The sequence below is a fragment of the Oncorhynchus nerka genome, linkage group LG14 (genome assembly GCF_034236695.1).
Source record: "Oncorhynchus nerka isolate Pitt River linkage group LG14, Oner_Uvic_2.0, whole genome shotgun sequence".
In the NCBI taxonomy this organism is placed as follows: domain Eukaryota; kingdom Metazoa; phylum Chordata; class Actinopteri; order Salmoniformes; family Salmonidae; genus Oncorhynchus; species Oncorhynchus nerka.
In genome coordinates, this window is record NC_088409.1 from 19442927 (window position 1) to 19470388 (window position 27462).

At 51.9% G+C, this 27462-nt stretch overlaps 1 protein-coding gene across 2 annotated transcripts; it reads right to left on the minus strand.

Moving 5' to 3' along the window:
* On the minus strand, window positions 1–27425 carry tmem245 (transmembrane protein 245). Of its 2 annotated transcripts, XM_065027695.1 has the most exons (16): window positions 26638–27419; window positions 26119–26236; window positions 23218–23427; window positions 22733–22948; window positions 22418–22587; window positions 21084–21107; window positions 19164–19268; window positions 18955–19037; window positions 4850–4940; window positions 4667–4765; window positions 3783–3920; window positions 3531–3653; window positions 3268–3413; window positions 2267–2367; window positions 1891–2065; window positions 1–1717 (listed from the first exon to the last, which is right to left on the minus strand). In XM_065027695.1, the coding sequence occupies exons 1-16, from the start codon at window positions 27355–27357 to the stop codon at window positions 1474–1476; spliced, it is 2763 nt and encodes a 920-aa protein (XP_064883767.1). In that variant the 5' UTR covers window positions 27358–27419; the 3' UTR covers window positions 1–1473. The 2 variants fall into 2 exon arrangements, with proteins under 2 accessions (XP_064883767.1, XP_064883766.1); XM_065027694.1 differs by lacking the exon at window positions 21084–21107 and having other exon boundaries at window positions 26638–27425.
* Window positions 27426–27462: the final 37 nt, after the last annotated feature.

Here is a 27462-nt window from a genome sequence, read left to right on the forward strand (position 1 = left end):
TTAGTTCAAACAGTCATGTTTATTGTCTCAGTGCATTTCCAGTAGAAAACACAGCAACGGTATGTTCCAGGGTCAGGTGACGTCAGTGTGAGGTGAGGGAAGTGAGCCAACCGTCTCAGGATAACCTCAGACAGCTAACGCTTTGGCCACATAAGATGATGTCGTGCTTCACATACAGAGTCTCAATCAGAATACATACCTGTACATCGTTCACCTGGTGTAAACAGTTACATTTATAATGTGAAAGTTCATCCTTCTCCCATTAATGTGGAGTGAGTGGGTGTGTGTGTGTGTGTGTGTGTAATCTGGGGTATGTATGTGATAGATTATAATAGGATGTAGTTAGTACAGGCCAGGACCCACTACCGTATTACCATGACATGTAACAACTACAACCCTTTAGATTACATTCACCTTACAGCAGCACTGACATCAACCTGTGTGTGTGTGTGTGTGTGTGTGTGTGTGTGTGTGTGTGTGTGTGTGTGTGCAGGCGCGCATGTGTTAGAGAGCAAAACATAAACTTGAGCTGAAAACTAATCTGTTTTTAAATGTAAAACATCAACACAGGAAGTTCCACCTCTCAGCACAGGAAGTGCTCATCGCCACGCCAACAGAACTCCCAAGCATGACAATACAACACGTAACCATAGAGATAATAAAACAGTATTATATTAATGATAACAGTAAAGATGATAAAAACCAAAAGCGCTAAGTGTTAATATTGGTGGCATCTGGAGGGCACCAGTGTGTACAGGCTTTAGTTCCCTTATTAAATCCTTCATTACTGGAATCAGATGTGTTAATGCTGGGCTGGAACTAAACCCTGCCCATCCAGTAGCTCTCCAGGACCAGGGTTAGTTCATTGACTCAGTGCTCCATTGCTCGGTTGCAGCGTGTGACCCATTCTGAACTTTAACCTTCACAAAAGTGCCAGGTAGAGGGGGCAGAAAGAATTGGGGGAGAGAAAGATACATCCCACCTTAGGCAGGTCTGTAGATTTGGTACTGGGGGGTCTTATATGTGTACATAGAATGGATAGAAGAGACCCATGTTCTAAAATCCACATATCCCATCCCTTATTGCAGCACAATAAACTTTCCCATTGATGAATGTGTGGAACACTGAAAGAGGCACCGCATTCAGCGAGATGATTAAACATTCAGTATTAAATATGATGTGCCCAGTTTACATATTGTGGACCATTTATTTGATTTGTAATGTAAATCTTTTCTATGGTCTCATATGTGTTGGGGGAGGGGAGGGTCTCGACTCCATGGTCTGAAAAGTAGCTTCATCAGGCTGATGGCATCGTGGGTAACCTCCCCTCACACCCTGCCACTCCGCCTGGGAGATCCCGTAGAGCTCAGGAGGAGCACAAGGGAGGAAAGGGTGCTTCTCCCAGGTAATCAGCCTATAAGAAGCCAAGGGACAAGCACCCAGCCAATGAGAAACCAGGAGACACTCCACCTCTCACTCGCTCACCCTCTTCAGCACCGAGGGAGTGGTGTCCATGAAGGACCTGGCAGGGTGTTGTGGCCAGGTAGACTGTACAGGGGTGGGCTGGGCAGAGTTGGGGCTCATCAGCATGGCACTGTAGATGTTGGAGGCTACCACCAGGATACAGAGCAGGATAGGACCGATGATCGCCCCCTCCAGACCCAGATAGTATGCTCCTCCTGCCACTGCTAGACCAGTCAGATACGGGTGGCCACCACTGTGGGGGGGGGGAACAGACATCAACACACACTTACTTTAATATCATAACAGATTAGATTTCTCTCTCTTACACACTGATCTCATAAACAGTGAATACGCACAAACACGTACACACTCTCTCTCACACACACACACACACACACACACACACACACACACACACACTCGTACCCTGATATATCGGAGTAGATGGCTGTGTCTACGAAGTAGGTGGGCAGCAGATGGCAGAGTAGCAGTAGCAAGGCTTTGACCCCCTCTCCCTGGGCCAGCCACAGGTCACACACAGCGGGCAGCGCGGCCCAGTACGTCCCCAGGAACGGCACTGCACCCAGGATAGCTGCCAGGGCTGAAGGGGGCGAGGGAAGAGGACACATGGAACATGTTTGACAATAGTAAGACAGAAGACTGGAATAGAACAGTCCTGTTATACAAGTTATTCATCTAATAGTTTGGACACAAGGAGGGTTTTCCTCGTCTCCAGTCTAGTCAGTCAAACATCAGCAAGTTAAGATGTTCTATTTGATCAGTCAGTTTTGAACACACTCACCAGAGGGGATGAAGACGATGTGGATGCCGAAGATGGTGTGTGTCAGCCAGGTGTAGAGACCATAGAACCCTGCCATCTTCAGAGAGGCATCAAACACCCCTCTAAAACACACACAATTAAACAAACATATGTTTTAACATGTCAAATGTGTGCAGTGTGTGTGTGGATGTGTTTAAATATTCTTGTGGGGACCAGAAGTTTAGGTTTAGGAGCTAAGGTTAGGTTTAGGAGCTAAGGTTAGGTTTAGGAGCTAGGGTTAGGTTTAGGAGCTAGGGTTAGGTTTAGGAGCTAGGGTTAGGTTTAGGAGCTAGGGTTAGGTTTAAGAGCTAGGGATAGGTTTAGGAGCTAAGGTTAGGTTTAGGAGCTAAGGTTAGGTTTAGGAGCTAGGGTTAGGTTTAGGAGCTAGGGTTAGGTTTAGGAGCTAGGGTTAGGTTTAAGAGCTAGGGTTAGGTTTAAGAGCTAGGGTTAGGTTTAGGAGCTAGGGTTAGGTTTAAGAGCTAGGGTTAGGTTTAGGAGCTAGGTTTAGGTTTAAGAGCTAAGGTTAGGTTTAAGAGCTAGGGTTAGGTTTTGGAGCTAGGGTTAGGTTTAGGAGCTAAGGTTAGGTTTAAGAGTTAGGGTTAGGTTTAGGAGCTAGGGTTAGGTTTAAGAGCTATGGTTAGGTTTAGGAGCTAGGGTTAGGTTTAAGAGCTAGGGTTAGGTTTAGGGCCTAGGGTTAGGTTTAAGAGCTAGGGTTAGGTTTAGGAGCTAGGGTTAGGTTTAAGAGCTAGGTTTAGGTTTAAGAGCTAGGGTTAGGAGCTAGAGTTAGGTTTAAGAGCTAGGTTTAGCGTTCAGGTTAGGTTTTTGGTTTAATTTGAGGGTTATAGTTACGGTTAGTGTAAGTGTACGGGTTAGGGGTTAAGGAAAATAGGATTTAGAATGGGACTGAATTGTGTGTCCCCACAAGGTTAGCTGTACAAGACCATGCGTGTGTGTGTGTTTATGTGTGTGCTGTGTGTGTGTACCTGATAGCCTCCTCTACAGACTGTCCTATGATGTTAGAGGATGGTCCGGGCTGGGACAGAGGAGTGAGGCTGATCACCCATTTGACAGGCTCATAGTACTCTCCACTGGAACTCAGCAGGTAGAACAACGTCGTCAGGAATATCACCTACACATAAACACACAAAAGGACACACACACACACGGACACACACTCAACAGTGTAAATATTAAGGTATGAAGGAGGAGGCACACAGAGAGAGCTATGTGTGTGTGTGCGTGTTACCAGGCTGAGGGCGAAGTTGAGTAGAGCTGTGCCGCTGTGGAAGAGGACAGTGAGGAGTGTGGTCGTTGTGGAGATCAGCAGCCCAACGTTCCGACTCATCACCACCCACAGAGACTCCACTATCTATAACAGAGAATACACATGTTACACACACACACACGTTACACACACACACGTTACACACGTTACACACACACATGTTACACACACACACACACGTTACACACGTTACACACACACACGTGTACTCACAGAGAGCAGTGTTTCTATGTTCTCCTGAGCGAAGGAGGCGATGTCCTGCCAGTCTAAGATCTCTCCCAGCCAGCTGTTCTGTCTCTGGACAAGCTTCTGACCACCACTACGGTTACGCCCTCCTGTATGGGTTACATTCTGAGACAGAAACACCATACAGACATACACACAGACACACGCACAGACATACACACAAGCACACAGACATACACGTAAGCACACAGACACACAGACATACACACACAGAAATACACACAAGCACACAGACACACAGACATACATGTAAGCACACAGACACACACACACACAGACATACACACAAGCACACAGACATACACGTAAGCACACAGACATACACACAGACACACACACACAGACATACACACAAGCACACAGACATACACGTAAGCACACAGACACACAGACATACACACAAGCACACAGACATACACGTAAGCACACAGACACACAGACATACACACACAGACATACACACAAGCACACAGACATACACGTAAGCACACAGACACACACAAGCACACAGACATACACGTAAGCACACAGACACACACACAGACACATAGACACACACACAGACATACACATAAGCACACAGACACACACATAGACACACACACAGACATACATGTAAGCACACAGACACACACACGCACGAGCGCACACAGACACACGCGCACACACACACGCGGGCAGGCGGTGTTGGAAGAGTGAGACATGCATGAATGTATAGTGTAGTTCTGGTCTGTGTTTATAAGGGGTAATCAGTGTTTCAGTCTATATATTCTCAAGTCAAACATGAAGATGTGACCATGTGAACCCCCCTATACTATGGTCTGATGGACCAGGCCACCCCCCTGCGTTACCTTGACAAACCAGGAGTGGTACAGTCTGTCCCACAGTTCCAGAACCTGCTTCTCTATGACAGCTGTGTGGTTCCCCTTTTCACCAAGCATCTTATGGAGCTACACACACACAATCAGTGATTTTACCAGTGTGTCTCCACCCCCCTCCCTCTCTTTCCATCTCTCTCCTGTTGTCTCTCTTACCTTGAATGTTATCCATTCTCGACCGTGCTGGTAGACGTTAGTGGCAGCTGAGTTCATAGCTTTCTGGATGACCTGTGCCTCAGGGAGCCAACTGGAGGAGAGAGAAAGAGTCAGGGACTGATTTACCAATAAAGCACCCTGTTCAGCTGTTGATTGATGTCTATGAGGAGCCAGTGGGTTATCACCACAGGGTGGTGTGATGTCTATGAGGGGCAGGGGGTTATCACCACAGGGTGGTGTGATGTCTATGAGGAGCCAGGGGTTATCACCACAGGGTGGTGTGATGTCTATGAGGAGCCAGGGGGTTATCACCACAGGGTGGTGTGATGTCTATGAGGAGCCAGGGGGTTATCACCACAGGGTGGTGTGATGTCTATGAGGAGCCAGGGGGTTATCACCACAGGGTGGTGTGATGTCAATGAGGAGCCAGGGGGTTATCACCACAGGGTGGTGTGATGTCTATGAGGGGCAGGGGGTTATCACCACAGGGTGGTGTGATGTCTATGAGGAGCCAGGGGTTATCACCACAGGGTGGTGTGATGTCTATGAGGAGCCAGGGGGTTATCACCACAGGGTGGTGTGATGTCAATGAGGAGCCAGGGGGTTATCACCACAGGGTGGTGTGATGTCTATGAGGAGCCAGGGGGTTATCACCACAGGGTGGTGTGATGTCTATGAGGATCAGGGGGTTATCACCACAGGGTGGTGTGATGTCTATGAGGAGCCAGGGGGTTATCACCACAGGGTGGTGTGATGTCAATGAGGAGCCAGGGGGTTATCACCACAGGGTGGTGTGATGTCTATGAGGGCAGGGGTTATCACCACAGGGTGGTGTGATGTCTATGAGGAGCCAGGGGTTATCACCACAGGGTGGTGTGATGTCTATGAGGAGCCAGGGGGTTATCACCACAGGGTGGTGTGATGTCAATGAGGAGCCAGGGGGTTATCACCACAGGGTGGTGTGATGTCTATGAGGAGCCAGGGGGTTATCACCACAGGGTGGTGTGATGTCTATGAGGATCAGGGGGTTATCACCACAGGGTGGTGTGATGTCTATGAGGAGCCAGGGGGTTATCACCACAGGGTGGTGTGATGTCTATGAGGATCAGGGGGTTATCACCACAGGGTGGTGTGATGTCTATGAGAGGCCCAGTCCACTGCTCACCTAGTTAACCCCCAGGCCCAGTCCACTGCTCACCTAGTTAACCCCCAAGCCCAGTCCACTGCTCACCTAGTTAACCCCCAGGCCCAGTCCACTGCTCACCTAGTTAACCCCCAGGCCCAGTCCACTGCTCACCTAGTTAACCCCCAGGCCCAGTCCACTGCTCACCTAGTTAACCCCCAGGCCCAGTCCACTGCTCACCTAGTTAACCCCCAGGCCCAGTCCACTGCTCACCTAGTTAACCCCCAAGCCCAGTCCACTGCTCACCTAGTTAACCCCCAGGCCCAGTCCACTGCTCACCTAGTTAACCCCAGGCCCAGTCCACTGCTCACCTAGTTAACCCCAGGCCCAGTCCACTGCTCACCTAGTTAACCCCCAGGCCCAGTCCACTGCTCACCTAGTTAACCCCAGGCCCAGTCCACTGCTCACCTAGTTAACCCCCAGGCCTATTCCACCGCTCTGTCAGAGTTGAGTGCCTTTGAGCCGTCTGTACCATGAAGAGATGAATGTTGGGTAAATAAAGCAGTTCTGGCTGGATGACAATCTATTCAACCTCCAATGCCTCCAAGCCACCAGTAAGACCTCAACTCAACACATCTTTGCACAGCAATATCTCCTCTCCCACTCACCAGAATCCATGCAGCATTCACTGAGCCTGTCTCCTCCGTCTACAACTCCATCAGTCTCAGCAAGACACACATCATTGGTCAACAACTCACCCCCCAGCAAGAACAGCCCACCTTCCCAGTGTTTTCCACAAGTACATAGTAGCCGCCAAATAGAAAAAGTAACCAGCCAGGAAAAGTAGCCAGCGATGTTGCACAGCGCGTTCAGCCAATGGTGATGGGAAAAAATGAGTTTATTAGGACTATTAAAGAAAGAGAAGGAGGGAAATTACAACTTTTCAGCCTGAATGAAGGACGTTTTATGTGCGAGCCAGTCCACGGGGGAAACCAGTGTATGTATTACTGGGAATGCAAATCAATCAGACAGTCGTGCAGATCTAGTGCCCACTATCGGCTGCCTAAGTAAATAGCCTACTATGCGCCACCACTCCGCGTGGCTGCCTAAGTAAATAGCCTACTATGCGCCACCACTCCGCGTGGCTGCCTAAGTAAATAGCCTACTATGCGCCACCACTCCGCGTGGCTGCCTAAGTAAATAGCCTACTATGCGCCACCACTCCGCGTGGCTGCCTAAGTAAATAGCCTACTATGCGCCACCACTCCGCGTGGCTGCCTAAGTAAATAGCCTACTATGCGCCCGCGTGGCCAAGTAAATAGCCTACTATGCGCCACCACTCCGCGTGGCTGCCTAAGTAAATAGCCTACTATGCGCCACCACTCCGCGTGGCTGCCTAAGTAAATAGCCTACTATGCGCCACCACTCCGCGTGGCTGCCTAAGTAAATAGCCTACTATGCGCCACCACTCCGCGTGGCTGCCTAAGTAAATAGCCTACTATGCGCCACCACTCCGCGTGGCTGCCTAAGTAAATAGCCTACTATGCGCCACCACTCCGCGTGGCTGCCTAAGTAAATAGCCTACTATGCGCCACCACTCCGCGTGGCTGCCTAAGTAAATAGCCTACTATGCGCCACCACTCCGCGTGGCTGCCTAAGTAAATAGCCTACTATGCGCCACCACTCCGCGTGGCTGCCTAAGTAAATAGCCTACTATGCGCCACCACTCCGCGTGGCTGCCTAAGTAAATAGCCTACTATGCGCCACCACTCCGCGTGGCTGCCTAAGTAAATAGCCTACTATGCGCCACCACTCCGCGTGGCTGCCTAAGTAAATAGCCTACTATGCGCCACCACTCCGCGTGGCTGCCTAAGTAAATAGCCTACTATGCGCCACCACTCCGCGTGGCTGCCTAAGTAAAAGCCTAGCGTGGCTGCCTAAGTAAATAGCCTACTATGCGCCACCACTCCGCGTGGCTGCCTAAGTAAATAGCCTACTATGCGCCACCACTCCGCGTGGCTGCCTAAGTAAATAGCCTACTATGCGCCACCACTCCGCGTGGCTGCCTAAGTAAATAGCCTACTATGCGCCACCACTCGTGTCTGCCTAAGTAAATAGCGCCACCACTCCGCGTGGCTGCCTAAGTAAATAGCCTACTATGCGCCACCACTCCGCGTGGCTGCCTAAGTAAATAGCCTACTATGCGCCACCACTCCGCGTGGCTGCCTAAGTAAATAGCCTACTATGCGCCACCACTCCGTGGCTGCCGTGGCTGCCTAAGCCTAAATAGCCTACTATGCGCCACCACTCCGCGTGGCTGCCTAAGTAAATAGCCTACTATGCGCCACCACTCCGCGTGGCTGCCTAAGTAAATAGCCTACTATGCGCCACCACTCCGCGTGGCTGCCTAAGTAAAGTAAATAGCCTACTATGCGCCACCACTCCGCGTGGCTGCCTAAGTAAATAGCCTACTATGCGCCACCACTCCGCGTGGCTGCCTAAGTAAATAGCCTACTATGCGCCACCACTCCGCGTGGCTGCCTAAGTAAATAGCCTACTATGCGCCACCACTCCGCGTGGCTGCCTAAGCCTACTATGCGCCACCACTCGCGTGGCTGCCTAAGTAAATAGCCTACTATGCGCCACCACTCCGCGTGGCTGCCTAAGTAAATAGCCTACTACTCCCGCGTGCTGCCACCGTGGCTGCCTAGCCTACGCGTGCTGCCTGCCACCACTCCGCGTGGCTGCCTAAGTAAATAGCCTACTATGCGCCACCACTCCGCGTGGCTGCCTAAGTAAATAGCCTACTATGCGCCACCACTCCGCGTGGCTGCCTAAGTAAATAGCCTACTATGCGCCACCACTCCGCGTGGCTGCCTAAGTAAATAGCCTACTATGCGCCACCACTCCGCGTGGCTGCCTAAGTAAATAGCCTACTATGCGCCACCACTCCGCGTGGCTGCCTAAGTAAATAGCCTACTATGCGCCACCACTCCGCGTGGCTGCCTAAGTAAATAGCCTACTATGCGCCACCACTCCGCGTGGCTGCCTAAGTAAATAGCCTACTATGCGCCACCACTACCGCGTGGCTGCCTAAGTAAATAGCCTACTATGCGCCACCACTCCGCGTGGCTGCCTAAGTAAATAGCCACTATGCGCCACCACTCCGCGTGGCTGCCTAAGTAAATAGCCTACTATGCGCCACCACTCCGCGTGGCTGCCTAAGTAAATAGCCCTACTATGCGCCACCACTCCGCGTGGCTGCCTAAGTAAATAGCCTACTATGCGCCACCACTCGCGTGGCGTGGCTGCCTAAGTAAATAGCCTACTATGCGCCACCACTCCGCGTGGCTGCCTAAGTAAATAGCCTACTATGCGCCACCACTCCGCGTGGCTGCCTAAGTAAATAGCCTACTATGCGCCACCACTCCGCGTGGCTGCCTAAGTAAATAGCCTACTATGCGCCACCACTCCGCGTGGCTGCCTAAGTAAATAGCCTACTATGCGCCACCACTCCGCGTGGCTGCCTAAGTAAATAGCCCTATGCGCCACCATGCGCCACCACGCCACCACCCGCGTGGCTGCCTAAGTAAATAGCCTACTATGCGCCACCACTCCGCGTGGCTGCCTAAGTAAATAGCCTACTATGCGCCACCACTCCGCGTGGCTGCCTAAGTAAATAGCCTACTATGCGCCACCACTCCGCGTGGCTGCCTAAGTAAATAGCCTACTATGCGCCACCACTCCGCGTGGCTGCCTAAGTAAAAATAGCCTACTATGCGCCACCACTCCGCGTGGCTGCCAGCCTACTATGCGCCACCACTCCGCGTGGCTGCCTAAGTAAATAGCCTACTATGCGCCACCACTCCGCGTGGCTGCCTAAGTAAATAGCCTACTATGCGCCACCACTCCGCGTGGCTGCCTAAGTAAATAGCCTACTATGCGCCACCACTCCGCGTGGCTGCCTAAGTAAATAGCCTACTATGCGCCACCACTCCGCGTGGCTGCCTAAGTAAATAGCCTACTATGCGCCACCACTCCGCGTGGCTGCCTAAGTAAATAGCCTACTATGCGCCACCACTCCGCGTGGCTGCCTAAGTAAATAGCCTACTATGCGCCACCACTCCGCGTGGCTGCCTAAGTAAATAGCCTACTATGCGCCACCACTCCGCGTGGCTGCCTAAGTAAATAGCCTACTATGCGCCACCACTCCGCGTGGCTGCCTAAGGCGTGGCTGCCTAAGTAAATAGCCTACTATGCGCCACCACTCCGCGTGGCTGCCTAAGTAAATAGCCTACTATGCGCCACCACTCCGCGTGGCTGCCTAAGTAAATAGCCTACTATGCGCCACCACTCCGCGTGGCTGCCTAAGTAAATAGCCTACTATGCGCCACCACTCCGCGTGGCTGCCTAAGTAAATAGCCTACTATGCGCCACCACTCCGCGTGGCTGCCTAAGTAAATAGCCTACTATGCGCCACCACTCCGCGTGGCTGCCTAAGTAAATAGCCTACTATGCGCCACCATGCCTAAGTAAATAGCCTACTATGCGCCACCACTCCGCGTGGCTGCCTAAGTAAATAGCCTACTATGCGCCACCACTCCGCGTGGCTGCCTAAGTAAATAGCCTACTATGCGCCACCACTCCGCGTGGCTGCCTAAGTAAATAGCCTACTATGCGCCACCACTCCGCGTGGCTGCCTAAGTAAATAGCCTACTATGCGCCACCACTCCGCGTGGCTGCCTAAGTAAATAGCCTACTATGCGCCACCACTCCGCGTGGCTGCCTGCCTCCCGCGTGGCTGCCTAAGTAAATATGCGCCACCACTCCGCGTGGCTGCCTAAGTAAATAGCCTACTATGCGCCACCACCACTACTATGCGCCACCACTCCGCGTGGCTGCCTAAGTAAATAGCCTACTATGCGCCACCACCACTGCCGTAAATAGCCTACTATGCGCCACCACGTGGCTGCCTAACTCCCGCGTGGCTGTAAATAGCCTACTATGCGCCACCACTCCGCGTGGCTGCCTAAGTAAATAGCCTACTATGCGCCACCACTCCGCGTGGCTGCCTAAGTAAATAGCCTACTATGCGCCACCACTCCGCGTGGCTGCCTAAGTAAATAGCCTACTATGCGCCACCACTCCGCGTGGCTGCTGCCTATGCGCCACCACTCCCGCGTGGCTGCCTAAGTAAATAGCCTACTATGCGCCACCACTCCGCGTGGCTGCCTAAGTAAATAGCCTACTATGCGCCACCACTCCGCGTGGCTGCCTAAGTAAATAGCCTACTATGCGCCACCACTCCGCGTGGCTGCCTAAGTAAATAGCCTACTATGCGCCACCACTCCGCGTGGCTGCCTAAGTAAATAGCCTACTATGCGCCACCACTCCGCGTGGCTGCCTAAGTAAATAGCTACTATGCGCCACCACTATGCGCCACCACTCCGCGTGGCTGCCTAAGTAAATAGCCTACTATGCGCCACCACTCCGCGTGGCTGCCTAAGTAAATAGCCTACTATGCGCCACCACTCCGCGTGGCTGCCTAAGTAAATAGCCTACTATGCGCCACCACTCCGCGTGGCTGCCTAAGTAAATAGCCTACTATGCGCCACCACTCCGCGTGGCTGCCTAAGTAAATAGCCTACTATGCGCCACCACTCCGCGTGGCTGCCTAAGTAAATAGCCTACTATGCGCCACCACTCCGCGTGGCTGCCTAAGTAAATAGCCTACTATGCGCCACCACTCCGCGTGGCTGCCTAAGTAAATAGCCTACTATGCGCCACCACTCCGCGTGGCTGCCTAAGTAAATAGCCTACTATGCGCCACCACTCCGCGTGGCTGCCTAAGTAAAAGCCTACTATGCGCCTACGTGGCTGCCTAAGTAAATAGCCACTATGCGCCACCACTCCGCGTGGCTGCCTAAGTAAATAGCCTACTATGCGCCACCACTCCACCGTGGCTGCCTAAGTAAATAGCCTACTATGCGCCACCACTCCGCGTGGCTGCCTAAGTAAATAGCCTACTATGCGCCACCACTCCGCGTGGCTGCCTAAGTAAATAGCCTACTATGCGCCACCACACCCGCGTGGCTGCCTAAGTAAATAGCCTACTATGCGCCACCACTCCGCGTGGCTGCCTAAGTAAAAATAGCCACCACTCCTGGCTGCCTAAGTAAATAGCCTACTATGCGCCACCACTCCGCGTGGCTGCCTAAGTAAATAGCCTACTATGCGCCACCACTCCGCGTGGCTGCCTAAGTAAATAGCCTACTACTCCGCGTGGCTGCGCCACCACTCCGCGTGGCTGCCTAAGTAAATAGCCTACTATGCGCCACCACTCCGCGTGTCTGCTGCCTAAGTAAATAGCCTACTATGCGCCACCACTCCGCGTGGCTGCCTAAGTAAATAGCCTACTATGCGCCACCACTGCGCCACCCGCGTGGCTGCCTAAGTAAATAGCCTACTATGCGCCACCACTCCGCGTGGCTGCCTAAGTAAATAGCCTACTATGCGCCACCACTCCGCGTGGCTGCCTAAGTAAATAGCCTACTATGCGCCACCACTCCGCGTGGCTGCCTAAGTAAATAGCCTACTATGCGCCACCACTCCGCGTGGCTGCCTAAGTAAATAGCCTACTATGCGCCACCACTCCGTGGCTGCCTAAGTAAATAGCCTACTATGCGCCACCACTCGCGTGGCTGCCTAAGTAAATAGCCTACTATGCGCCACCACTCCGCGTGGCTGCCTAAGTAAATAGCCTACTATGCGCCACCACTCCGCGTGGCTGCCTAAGTAAATAGCCTACTATGCGCCACCACTCCGCGTGGCTGCCTAAGTAAATAGCCTACTATGCGCCACCACTCCGCGTGGCTGCCTAAGTAAAGTAGCCTACTATGCGCCACCACTCCGCGTGGCTGCCTAAGTAAATAGCCTACTATGCGCCACCACTCCGCGTGGCTGCCTAAGTAAATAGCCTACTATGCGCCACCACTCCGCGTGGCTGCCTAAGTAAAAATATGCGCCACCACTCCGCGTGCTGCCACCACTATCCGCGTGGCTGCCTAAGTAAATAGCCTACTATGCGCCACCACTCCGCGTGGCTGCCTAAGTAAATAGCCTACTATGCGCCACCACTCCGCGTGGCTGCCTAAGTAAATAGCCTACTATGCGCCACCACTCCGCGTGGCTGCCTAAGTAAATAGCCTACTATGCGCCACCACTCCGCGTGGCTGCCTAAGTAAATAGCCTACTATGCGCCACCACTCCGCGTGGCTGCCTAAGTAAATAGCCTACTATGCGCCACCACTCCGCGTGGCTGCCTAAGTAAATAGCCTACTATGCGCCACCACTCCGCGTGCTGCCTAAGTAAATAGCCTACTATGCGCCACCACTCCGCGTGGCTGCCTAAGTAAATAGCCTACTATGCGCCACCACTCCGCGTGGCTGCCTAAGTAAATAGCCTACTATGCGCCACCACTCCGCGTGGCTGCCTAAGTAAATAGCCTACTATGCGCCACCACTCCGCGTGGCTGCCTAAGTAAATAGCCTACTATGCGCCACCACTCCGCGTGGCTGCCTAAGTAAATAGCCTACTATGCGCCACCACTCCGCGTGGCTGCCTAAGTAAATAGCCTACTATGCGCCACCACTCCGCGTGGCTGCCTAAGTAAATAGCCTACTATGCGCCACCAGCGTGGCTGCCTAAGTAAATAGCCTACTATGCGCCACCACTCCGCGTGGCTGCCTAAGTAAATAGCCTACTATGCGCCACCACTCCGCGTGGCTGCCTAAGTAAATAGCCTACTATGCGCCACCACTCCGCGTGGCTGCCTAAGTAAATAGCCTACTATGCGCCACCACTCCGCGTGGCTGCCTAAGTAAATAGCCTACTATGCGCCACCACTCCGCGTGGCTGCCTAAGTAAATAGCCTACTATGCGCCACCACTCCGCGTGGCTGCCTAAGTAAATAAATAGCCTACTATGCGCCACCACTCCGCGTGGCTGCCTAAGTAAATAGCCTACTATGCGCCACCACTCCGCGTGGCTGCCTAAGTAAATAGCCTACTATGCGCCACCACTCCGCGTGGCTGCCTAAGTAAATAGTAAATCCGCGTGGCTGCCTAAGTAAATAGCCTACTATGCGCCACCACTCCGCGTGGCTGCCTAAGTAAATAGCCTACTATGCGCCACCACTCCGCGTGGCTGCCTAAGTAAATAGCCTACTATGCGCCACCACTCCGCGTGGCTGCCTAAGTAAATAGCCTACTATGCGCCACCACTCCGCGTGGCTGCCTAAGTAAATAGCCTACTATGCGCCACCACTCCGCGTGGCTGCCTAAGTAAAAGCCTACTATGCGCCACCACTCGCGTGGCTGCCTAAGTAAATAGCCTACTATGCGCCACCACTCCGCGTGGCTGCCTAAGTAAATAGCCTACTATGCGCCACCACTCCGCGTGGCTGCCTAAGTAAATAGCCTACTATGCGCCACCACTCCGCGTGGCTGCCTAAGTAAATAGCCTACTATGCGCCACCACTCCTGCGTGGCTGCCTAAGTAAATAAATGCGCCACCAGCCTGCCTAAGTAAATATGCGCCACCACTCCGCGTGGCTGCCTAAGTAAATAGCCTACTATGCGCCACCACTCCGCGTGGCTGCCTAAGTAAATAGCCTACTATGCGCCACCACTCCGCGTGGCTGCCTAAGTAAATAGCCTACTATGCGCCACCACCGTGGCTGCCGCGTGTGGCTGCCTAAGTAAATAGCCTACTATGCGCCACCACTCCGCGTGGCTGCCTAAGTAAATAGCCTACTATGCGCCACCACTCCGCGTGGCTGCCTAAGTAAATAGCCTACTATGCGCCACCACTCCGCGTGGCTGCCTAAGTAAATAGCCTACTATGCGCCACCACTCCGCGTGGCTGCCTAAGTAAATGCCGCCACCACTCCGCGTGGCTGCCTAAGTAAATAGCCTACTATGCGCCACCACTCCGCGTGGCTGCCTAAGTAAATAGCCTACTATGCGCCACCACTCCGCGTGGCTGCCTAAGTAAAAATGCGCCACCACTCCGCGTGGCTGCCTAAGTAAATAGCCTACTATGCGCCACCACTCCGCGTGGCTGCCTAAGTAAATAGCCTACTATGCGCCACCACTCCGCGTGGCTGCCTAAGTAAATAGCCTACTATGCGCCACCACTCCGCGTGGCTGCCTAAGTAAATAGCCTACTATGCGCCACCACTCCGCGTGGCTGCCTAAGTAAATAGCCTACGTGGCTGCCTAAGCCTACTATGCGCCACCACTCCGCGTGGCTGCCTAAGTAAATAGCCTACTATGCGCCACCACTCCGCGTGGCTGCCTAAGTAAATAGCCTACTATGCGCCACCACTCCGCGTGGCTGCCTAAGTAAATAGCCTACTATGCGCCACCACTCCGCGTGGCTGCCTAAGTAAATAGCCTACTATGCGCCACCACTCCGCGTGGCTGCCTAAGTAAATAGCCTACCCACCACTATGCTGCCACCACTGCGCCACCACTCCGCGTGGCTGCCTAAGTAAATAGCCTACTATGCGCCACCACTCCGCGTGGCTGCCTAAGTAAATAGCCTACTATGCGCCACCACTCCGCGTGGCTGCCTAAGTAAATAGCCTACTATGCGCCACCACTCCGCGTGGCTGCCTAAGTAAATAGCCTACTATGCGCCACCACTCCGCGTGGCTGCCTAAGTAAATAGCCTACTATGCGCCACCACTCCGCGTGGCTGCCTAAGTAAATAGCCTACTATGCGCCACCACTCCGCGTGGCTGCCTAAGTAAATAGCCTACTATGCGCCACCACTCCGCGTGGCTGCCTAAGTAAATAGCCTACTATGCGCCACCACTCCGCGTGGCTGCCTAAGTAAATAGCCTACTATGCGCCACCACTCCGCGTGGCTGCCTAAGTAAATAGCCTACTATGCGCCACCACTCCGCGTGGCTGCCCTAAGTAAATAAGCCTACTATGCGCCACCACTCCGCGTGGCTGCCTAAGTAAATAGCCTACTATGCGCCACCACTCCGCGTGGCTGCCTAAGTAAATAGCCTACTATGCGCCACCACTCCCTACTATGCGCCACCACTCCGCGTGGCTGCCTAAAGCCTACTATGCGCCACCATGCCTAAGTAAATAGCCTACTATGCGCCACCACTCCGCGTGGCTGCCTAAGTAAATAGCCTACTATGCGCCACCACTCCGCGTGGCTGCCTAAGTAAATAGCCTACTATGCGCCACCACTCCGCGTGGCTGCCTAAGTAAATAGCCTACTATGCGCCACCACTCCGCGTGTCTGCCTAAGTAAATAGCCTGCGCCACCACTATGCGCCACCACTCCGCGTGGCTGCCTAAGTAAATAGCCTACTATGCGCCACCACTCCGCGTGGCTGCCTAAGTAAATAGCCTACTATGCGCCACCACTCCGCGTGGCTGCCTAAGTAAATAGCCTACTATGCGCCACCACTCCGCGTGGCTGCCTAAGTAAATAGCCTACTATGCGCCACCACTCCTGCGTGGCTGCCTAAGTAAATAGCCTACTATGCGCCACCACTCCTATGCGCGTGGCTGCCTAAGTAAATAGCCTACTATGCGCCACCACTCCGCGTGGCTGCCTAAGTAAATAGCCTACTATGCGCCACCACTCCGCGTGGCTGCCTAAGTAAATGCGCCACCACTCCGCGTGGCTGCCTAAGTAAATAGCCTACTATGCGCCACCACTCCGCGTGGCTGCCTAAGTAAATAGCCACCACTCCACTATGCGCCACCGTGGCTGCCTAAGTAAATAGCCTACTATGCGCCACCACTGGCTGCCTAAGTAAATAGCCTACTATGCGCCACCACTCCGCGTGGCTGCCTAAGTAAATAGCCTACTATGCGCCACCACTCCGCGTGGCTGCCTAAATAAATAGCCACCCTACTATGCGCCACCACTCCGCGTGGCTGCCTAAGTAAATAGCCTACTATGCGCCACCACTCCGCGTGGCTGCCTAAGTAAATAGCCTACTATGCGCCACCACTCCGCGTGGCTGCCTAAGTAAATAGCCTACTATGCGCCACCACTCCGCGTGGCTGCCTAAGTAAATAGCCTACTATGCGCCACCACCCCGCGTGGCTGCCTAAGTAAATAGCCTACTATGCGCCACCACTCCGCGTGTCTGCCTAAGTAAATAGCCTACTATGCGCCACCACTCCGCGTGGCTGCCTAAGTAAATAGCCTACTATGCGCCACCACTCTGCGTGGCTGCCTAAGTAAATAGCCTACTATGCGCCACCACTCCGCGTGGCTGCCTAAGTAAATAGCCTACTATGCGCCACCACTCCGCGTGGCTGCCTAAGTAAATAGCCTACTATGCGCCACCACTCCGCGTGGCTGCCTAAGTAAATAGCCTACTATGCGCCACCACTACTATGCGCCACCACTCCGCGTGGCTGCCTAAGTAAATAGCCTACTATGCGCCACCACTCCGCGTGGCTGCCTAAGTAAATAGCCTAATGCGCCACCAGCGTGGCTGCCTAAATAGCCTACTATGCGCCACCACTCCGCGTGGCTGCCTAAGTAAATAGCCTACTATGCGCCACCACTCCGCGTGGCTGCCTAAGTAAATAGCCTACTATGCGCCACCACTCCGCGTGGCTGCCTAAGTAAATAGCCTACTATGCGCCACCACTCCGCGTGGCTGCCTAAGTAAATAGCCTACTATGCGCCACCACTCCGCGTGGCTGCCTAAGTAAATAGCCTACTATGCGCCACCACTCCGCGTGGCTGCCTAAGTAAATAGCCTACTATGCGCCACCACTCCGCGTGGCTGCCTATGTGAAACACACCAAAGAAAATACATGAATGTGTCAGAAAAGAATCATTCGGCAAAGTCGTAAATTTCACCTCATCGTTACATTACATGGGCGGTGCAAATTCACAGGCATCATGCTCTCTCCCTCAGTGTAAAATCATTTGACTCTAACCACAGATCTGTATATAATGACGAGATGCTCATGTCTCTGCCCAAACAATGGGAGTCGTTGTCCCGAAGATGGGAAGGCAGGTGACAAGCTTAGGTCCAAAATAAGAACATAGAAACGCATTGGACAGATTTTGGCGAGCATGAAACCTCTCACTTTGCCTCTTCCTCTCTGCTGAATTTCCCTGTTATCACTCACTTTGTGACTGACCGGCGCCTGTCCTATAAATAGATCGCTAGAAGAAGGAAAGTAGCCTAGTTAATATGAAGTGGAAAATGTAGCTGGCTGATTAGCTGACTGCCGACGCTAATGGAAAACACTGCCTTCCACATCAACAACTCACCACCCAGCAAGAAGAGCTCACCTTCCACATCAACAACTCACCACCCAGCAAGAAGAGCTCACCTTCCACATCAACAACTCACCACCCAGCAAGAAGAGCTCACCTCCCACATCAACACCTCACCCCCCAGCAAGAGCTCACCTCCCACATCAACACCTCACCCCCCAGCAAGAAGAGCTCACCTTCCACATCAATGGTCAACAACTCACCCCCAGCAAGAGCTCACCTTCCACATCAATGGTCAACACAACTCACCCCCAGCAAGAGCTCACCTTCCACATCAATGGTCAACACCCCCCCCCCCCACTTCACATACTGTACCTTGGCAATGTCTAATTTGGAGAACCTGGCTAGCAACCGACATACCTGGTGTTCCACACCTCCAGGACATAATCACAGAGGAGAATCCAACGGCCTGCATACGAACCCCAGCAGCAGGGGCAACACACTCCTCCTGTGGCAAACCATGCAGGTCTGGCTTTGGCCTGCACAGCCACTGGCACAACCACAACCCCACACAGTAATCACACCTCTGTGACAATTGGGAGTAATGTCCTCATCAATATTGATGGACAGCCAAGTGTACAAGGTGTGTGTGTGTGTGTGTGTGTGTGTGTGTGTGCGTGCGTGCGTGCGTGTGTCTCTTACTTGGCCCATTCTGGATGGCTGGACACAGTCTCATTGATAAGGTTACTGGTGACCTCTATGATATGAACACTCTCATGATGAACCTACAGAGAGAGAGAGAGAGTGAGGTTATGCTGAAAATAGCCTATATCTCAATTAGCTACAGTATGTACAGTGGAAGAGGAGGAAATCAAACTATGGTAAGCTCTGAGGAACACACAGTACCGCACCATAGCAGTGAGCAGGAGACCCATGAGCAGAGTTCCTGTCACCAGCAGGAAGATGATGAAGATACTGATGAGTTTATCCAGGGAGCGCTCTAACCATATGACCATCTACAGAGAGAGAGAGAGAGAGAGAGAGAGAGAGAGAGAGAGAGAGAGAGAGAGAGAGAGACAGAGAGAGATAAAAAAGAAAGGGAAAGGTGACAGAGAGAAAAAGAGACATAGGTCAGTATCTGCCATTAGGAGTTGTGTCGCAGATGTGACTGGACACATGGAGAAACCTGTGTCCTTCTCCCCTAGGAAACCAGAGACCAAGGCAGACATTCTGTGTCTGAACTACAGCCTACCGCCGCCATCTTGGATCCTGAGAACAGCCTATGTACACAGACACACTGTATCACACACCATGCATGAGTGCACGCATGTTAAACCCCAGGGCTGTGTGTGAGACGTGTGCTCTGTCTGCAATCTCTTTACACGTCTTTATTGTCACTTTTAAGAGGCAGTTCCTCTAAGGGCCACAGAGAAGGACAGTCACTCCCCAGTATTTAGGTTTCTCTATGTCCCCTGCCTTATAACAACCCTATGATGCCTTATGACAGCATTATGACGCCTTCCTAAGTGACCTGGGAGTGTGTGATGTCACTGAGGAAGAATGCTGAACGTTACCATCAGGAGGCTGGAGGTGATGGTGAGATATTAGTAAGACAGTGTCCCAGTGGTATTACACAACATGACCACTGACCTGACAGCACATGAAGCAATATGGTGGCAACCTCAGAGTATTGAAACACATCCTGAGTCAACACATAACAGAACGAGAAGCTGAGAGAACTAGAAAATCTACAATATAGACTCTACAGAAATATAGACTACAGCAAAGCTCAGCTCAAGACCAGTCAGAATCAGAATTGGTTTGATGTAACTGCTGTTTTAAAGGTAGACTCAGCGATATGATGTAGATGCACAAAGTAACCAGCGAGTGGGTCAATTTCCACAACAACTAAGAGCGTTGGAGAGAGAGGCTCAACTTCTCCTCTGTTTTGTTCCCGTAGCTAGAACGCTCTATCAGTGTGAAGCGAACCTGTGAACATGCGCGGATACTGTGTGACTGTGTGAAAGCAAAGTCTTGTATCTCACTCATCTCAATATCAGCCGTGCTGCTCGAGGCTGAGTCTACCTTTAAAGATGCTAATCTAACGCCTTCACTACAGAATAGTCATTTATATGGATGTCCCACCCTGTCCAATATGGATCAGACTCCAACTCAACCCAACCCAGTACCAGCTCAGTCCCACCCCTCCCAAACCCATGTAACCCCCAGGACACCACCCAGATCTTTCTTTAGGAGGTCTGCTAATGCCCTCCATGGTACAGCTCTTCATTTCCAGAACTAGGGAATAGCAGGGGCGTCTACCCTGTCTTGGTAATAGTAGGGGCAGCCCTTCCCCCCCAACCCAACCCCCCCGGCACTCCCCTCAGCTTGGTCTAAAGCAGTCTCTTCTCTCCATGCACCTCACACACGCGCATAAGCCAACCAGCCAATCAAATCACAGAGGAGAAACTAAGGAAGGTTGAGGAGCCAATAAATGAGCTCGCCCCACCGTAGCTTCACCACAACAGAAGCAGGAAGCAGGGAGGAAGTGAGGTCAGCGAGGGGCGGAGACAGGATGGAGGGATGACAGTGGACGGTTACAGCGTCACTCCAAGCTACTATAGGGCGCTCACACTGCTTCACATACTCTCTTTCTTCCTTCCTTTATCATTCTCTCTCTTTTGTTCTCTGACTATTTCACACTCATACACACTCTTCCTCTTCTTCTCTCTTTCATTCTCATTTTGACATTATTTCAGACACACACTTTCATGCTCTCTCTCTCTCTCTCTCTCTCCCTCTCTCAGCAGAGCTCTCCTCCAGAACATTACCTGCTTGTTAAGCCAATGCCAGAGCTTCAGGAGGAGACAAAGAGACATTGGGGAAATTATTATTTGACAAACCTGTGAAGCAATCATCACATGGTTCCCAAGCACAAACAACACAGATTGTGATTGGATACAGGCAGTAAAGGGGGGCTTTAGAAAACAGGAAGTGATGCAGGGTATTTCTGATTGGATGCAGGGAGTGAATGCCGCTCTGATTGGATACCAGATGTGTCAACGTGTGCTTGAGCAGAATACAAAAAAACAACAAAACGGTGCAGAGAAAAAGAGAGCGAGAGTGCAATATTTTTTCTTCTTTCCTCAATGAGGTGTAGAGGTGAAGACGAGGGGGGTTAGACGAGGGGGTGAGAGGAGGGGGGTGAGACAAGGGGGTAAGACGAGGGGGGTGAGATGAGGGGGTGAGACAAGAGTTAAAACAATTAAGTGACATCATTCAGTAGTAATATAACCTGTAGGGAGATCATTCAGTAGTAATATTAACCTGTAGGGAGATCATTCAGTAGTAATATTAACCTGTAGGGAGATCATTCAGTAGTAATATTAACCTGTAGGGAGATCATTCAGTAGTAATATTAACCTGTAGGGAGATCATTCAGTAGTAATATTAACCTGTAGGGAGATCATTCAGTAGTAATATTAACCTGTAGGGAGATCATTCAGTAGTAATATTAACCTGTAGGGAGATCATTCAGTAGTAATATTAACCTGTAGGGAGATCATTCAGTAATAATATTAACCCATAAGGAGATCATTCATATATCACAGAGAAGACCAGCTCCTGCCTCTTCACCCAGCTTCAACACTTACCTTAACTGTCCAGAACCGTTACCCCAGGGTAGACAGCACACTACCCTGCTGCTAGCCGATCAAAATCACACAATCACTGTGGATAACAATTGTGTTGTATCTTGTCTACAGTGTTGTATGCATCAGCACCCTCCAGCGGTGACCAGAGATAGATCAGGAAGTGGTTTATAAAAATACAGGGTGGCTGTGTGTCTCAGGGAGGTTGGCAGGGTGGCTGTGTGTCTCAGGGAGGTTGGCAGGGTGGCTGTGTGTCTCAGGGAGGTTGGCAGGGTAGCTGTGTGTCTCAGGGAGGTTGGCAGGGTGGCTGTGTGTCTCAGGGAGGTTGGCAGGGTGGCTGTGTGTCTCAGGGAGGTTGGCAGGGTGGCTGTGTGTCTCAGGGAGGTTGACAGGATGGCTGTGTGTCTCAGGGAGGTTGGCAGGGTGGCTGTGTGTCTCAGGGAGGTTGGCAGGGTGGCTGTGTGTCTCAGGGAGGTTGGCAGGGTGGCTGTTTCTCTTATGGGGTTGGCCATTACCTTGGTGTCAACGCGTAGCAGGAACTGAACGAGTCCTTTGATTGGTCCAGGCATGATGGCGTCCTGTCGCTCACGGCCAAACTTCTCCAGTCCTACCCACCATGACGACAGAGTCTTCTCAGCGAACCGCTTCAGACCAAAATGTACCACCAGCTTCTTCAACACCCACACTGCAACACACACACACTGTTATGCATTTTTGTGTGTGTGTGTGTGTGTGTGTGTGCGTGTGTATTTGTGCGTGTGTATTTGTGTGTGTGTGTGTGTGTGTGTGTGTGTGTGTGTGTGTGTGTGTGTGAGTGTTTCAGATATTACCAGCCACTGGGATAGGCAGTAGTTGTAGCATCCAGAGATTGAGCCAGACTTGGACCAGTACAAAAGCCCAGGCCAGCAGGACAAAGTAGATATCACTGGCTCTTTGGGACCCCTTCTCCTTCTGGAAGAGACCCCCCAGCTCAGGACGGGCCTGACGGGGGAACGGGAAGACAGAGGGGGGACCGGAAGGGCCAGGGCCCACAGAGTCCACCCCATCTACAGAGAGAGAGAGGAGGGGGAGATGAGGAAAGGAAGGAGTGAGGAGAGGAGAGATGAGAGGTGTTAAGCCGTTGTGCCTGTGACAGTCGAGACAATGAAGTATATTTGGATTGAAAACGTGATCGAAAGTGGTCGTTAAATCAGTCCAAACCTTCAACATCTACTGAATTAATATAGAATTATGACAGAGAGCTTTTTGTGGCTGATGGTTAGTTACTGCAGTACAACGCCTACGTTTGTGTGTGTGTGTGTGTGTGTTATCTGACCTGCGGAGACACTGCTGGTATCTCTCTCGGGGCCCAAGTGGAGGTTACTGCAGGAGATGGCCATGTAGATGGTGTTAGCAGCGAACGACAACACCTGTCCTGACAGCTCACCCGAGTTGCCAGGGACAGGTGGTTTCTCTTGAGAGCCCACGATGAGGAGCGTGACCACGATTACAAACACAGGAACTCTCCACGAGCCAGTCAGAGACACTAGAGAGAGAGGCATGGGGGAGAGGGGGGGGGTGGTATATGGTGAGAGGGGAGTATGGCAGTGTGATGATTAATGAACAGTAGACTCCTTTTGAAACTACATCAGAATGTACCACCCCCTGTAAATACCTGTCCTAGCAGTGCCTCAGCTCTCATCAGAATGTACTACTACCCCCCTGTAAATACCTGTCCTAGCAGTGCCTCAGCTCTCATCAGAATGTACTACTACCCCCCCTGTAAATACCTCTGTCCTAGCAGTGCTTCAGCTCTCATCAGAATGTACTACTACCCCCCTGTAAATACCTCTGTCCTAGCAGTGCCTCAGCTCTCATCAGAATGTACTACTACCCCCCTGTAAATACCTCTGTCCTAGCAGTGCCTCAGCTCTCATCAGAATGTACTACTACCCCCCTGTAAATACCTCTGTCCTAGCAGTGCTTTCAGCTCTCATCAGAATGTACTACTACCCCCTGTAAATACCTCTGTCCTAGCAGTGCTTCAGCTCTCATCAGAATGTACTACTACCCCCCTGTAAATACCTCTGTCCTAGCAGTGCCTCAGCTCTCATCAGAATGTACTACTACCCCCCTGTAAATACCTCTGTCCTAGCAGTGCCTCAGCTCTCATCAGAATGTACTACTACCCCCCTGTAAATACCTCTGTCCTAGCAGCAGTGCTTCAGCTCTCATCAGAATGTACTACTACCCCCCTGTAAATACCTCTGTCCTAGCAGTGCTTTCAGCTCTCATCAGAATGTACTACTACCCCCCTGTAAATACCTCTGTCCTAGCAGTGCCTCAGCTCTCATCAGAATGTACTACTACCCCCCTGTAAATACCTCTGTCCTAGCAGTGCCTCAGCTCTCATCAGAATGTACCACCCCCTGTAAATACCTCTGTCCTAGCAGTGCCTCAGCTCTCATCAGAATGTACTACTACCCCCCTGTAAATACCTCTGTCCTAGCAGTGCTTCAGCTCTCATCAGAATGTACTACTACCCCCCTGTAAATACCTCTGTCCTAGCAGTGCCTCAGCTCTCATCAGAATGTACTACTACCCCCCTTGTAAATACCTCTGTCCTAGCAGTGCTTCAGCTCTCATCAGAATGTACTACTACCCCCCTGTAAATACCTCTGTCCTAGCAGTGCCTCAGCTCTCATCAGAATGTATACTTCTACCCCCCTGTAAATACCTGTCCTAGCAGTGCTTCAGCTCTCATCAGAATGTACTACTACCCCCCTGTAAATACCTCTGTCCTAGCAGTGCTTCAGCTCTCATCAGAATGTACTACTACCCCCCTGTAAATACCTCTGTCCTAGCAGTGCCTCAGCTCTCATCAGAATGTACTACTACCCCCCTGTAAATAACTCTGTCCTAGCAGTGCTTCAGCTCTCATCAGAATGTACTACTACCCCCCTGTAAATACCTCTGTCCTAGCAGTGCTTCAGCTCTCATCAGAATGTACTACTACCCCCTGTAAATACCTCTGTTCTAGCAGTGCTTCAGCTCTCATCAGAATGTACTACTACCCCCCTGTAAATACCTCTGTCCTAGCAGTGCCTCAGCTCTCATCAGAATGTACTACTACCCCCCTGTAAATACCTCTGTCCTAGCAGTGCTTCAGCTCTCATCAGAATGTACTACTACCCCCCCCTGTAAATACCTCTGTCCTAGCAGTGCCTCAGCTCTCATCAGAATGTACTACTACCCCCCTGTAAATACCTCTGTCCTAGCAGTGCTTCAGCTCTCATCAGAATGTACTACTACCCCCCTGTAAATACCTCTGTCCTAGCAGTGCCTCAGCTCTTATCAGAATGTACTACTACCCCCCTGTAAATACCTCTGTCCTAGCAGTGCTTCAGCTCTCATCAGAATGTACTACTACCCCCCTGTAAATACCTCTGTCCTAGCAGTGCTTCAGCTCTCATCAGAATGTACTACTACCCCCCTGTAAATACCTCTGTCCTAGCAGTGCTTCAGCTCATCAGAATATCTTTTAACATTTCCTAGCAGTGCTTCAGCTCTCATAACACCCCTCCCTCTCTCCCAGCACACTACCAGCTGTGGATTAATACTAAAGACTAAATATCCTGAGACCACGGCCACACACTTGACCTTTATACACTTCCTTATCTTACGATGGAACATAAGTTACCTCCACTCCCTCTCCCACTCCCTCTCCCACTCCCTCTCCCTCTTCTCTGTCTGTATCCAGGTAGAAGAATAGAACATGTTGTCCAGACAGGTCCAGGCATGGCTCTCACTCACATAGCTCCTCCTCTCTCCCTCTTTCTCCCCCTCTCCTCACCCAGGTAGAAGAGTAGTATGGTCCAGACAGGTGCAGGCATGGCTCTCACTCACATAGCTCCTCCTCTCTCCCTCTCTCTCCCCCTCTCCTCACCCAGGTAGAAGAGTAGTATGGTCCAGACAGGTACAGGCATGGCTCTCACTCACATAGCTCCTCCTCTCTCCCCTCCTCTCTCTCCCTCTCTCCCCCTCTCCTCACCCAGGTAGAAGAGTAGTATGGTCCAGACAGGTACAGACATAGTTCTCACTCACATAGCTCCTCCTCTCTCTCCCTCTCTCCCCCTCTCCTCACCCAGGTAGAAGAGTAGTATGGTCCAGACAGGTACAGACATAGTTCTCACTCACATAGCTCCTCCTCTCTCTCCCTCTCTCCCCCTCTCCTCACCCAGGTAGAAGAGTAGTATGGTCCAGACAGGTACAGACATGGTTCTCAGGTATCTCTCTGTACCGGGGCTCCATTTGCAGGCTACAGCCAGCACATACCCCAACACCACTGTCATCACCTAGAGAGAGGAAGACAGGAAGATAGAAGATGGGGGGGGGGTAGAGCAAGAGAGAGGGACAGAGAGAGGGGGGGCAGAGAGAGAGAGAAGATGATGGAGGGAGTAGAGAGAGGGGGGGCAGGGAGAGAGAGAAGATGAGGAAGGGAATAAAGAGAGAGAGAGAGAGAGAGAGAAGATGAGGGAGGAAGTAGAGGGAGAGAGAGAGACAAAGAGAGACAGAGACGATGATGAGGGAGTAGAGAGAAATCTAAATGTAGTTAGCTGAGTACTTGATTCATGTAAGGGCTGCATTACAGTCTTATCCCCTGCCCATCCTGTTGTAGGCTAGAGTATTGGAAAAGCCTTTCTTATTGTTGTGGGGGCCTTCCTCCCTCAGCGTCAGTAGTGTCCCTGTCACTCACCCACACATAGTGGAAGCAGTCCAGCGCGCTCCCGATGACGTCACACACGTGCCCGATGATCACCTGCATGCCAATGACGCTCCAGAACAGGTAAAAGAAGTAGATGAGTGGCGCGCCCGCCCCGATCACCAGCAGCACCGTGAGCCTCTCCAGCACCAGACCCCCCAGGAAATCCACCCCGTGGTTGAAACACCACACCGGGACCAGCAGCGTCCCCAGGAGTATCGGCGTCCCGGTGTCCTGCAGGCCGTTGAGCCAGGAGCGTCCCAGCCGGGCTAGGGAGTGTTTGAATGGGTGGAGGAAGGTCCCGCAGAGAACGGCCCAGAGCAGTGGTCTCAGAAAGGCTTCCAGGATAAAGAAGACTAGCACAGCCGCTCCACAACAGATAGCCACGAAAATCATCGCTCCTGTGTTGTAGAAGGCCTGTTTGATGTTCTTGTCGAATTTGAGGGAGGAAGGCTGGCTGAGTAGCTGGCTCATCATGCCCACCGCTGGCTGGACGCTCTCGGAGAACGAGACGTAGTGAGGCCGGGCGGAACTAGGGGTTTCCGCGGGAGAGTAAGGAGCCGGCTCTGCCTCCGGCCCCGAGTCCTCCTCGTCTGCCATCTTCAATGAATCCGCCTCGGTCTGCGTTCCTCCTGCGGATCCCACCCAATTCCACCACAGGCGGAGGAAGAAGAAGCGTTCGTTTCCAGGATCTTTGATACCGCTATCACACATGAGGAACAACACAACACTAGACGTACTGGTGACGTGACCGTCGCAAGGTATGATGGGTATTGTAGCTGGCTGGTGCCAGACAGAGCTGTGCTCGCGGCTTAGTTT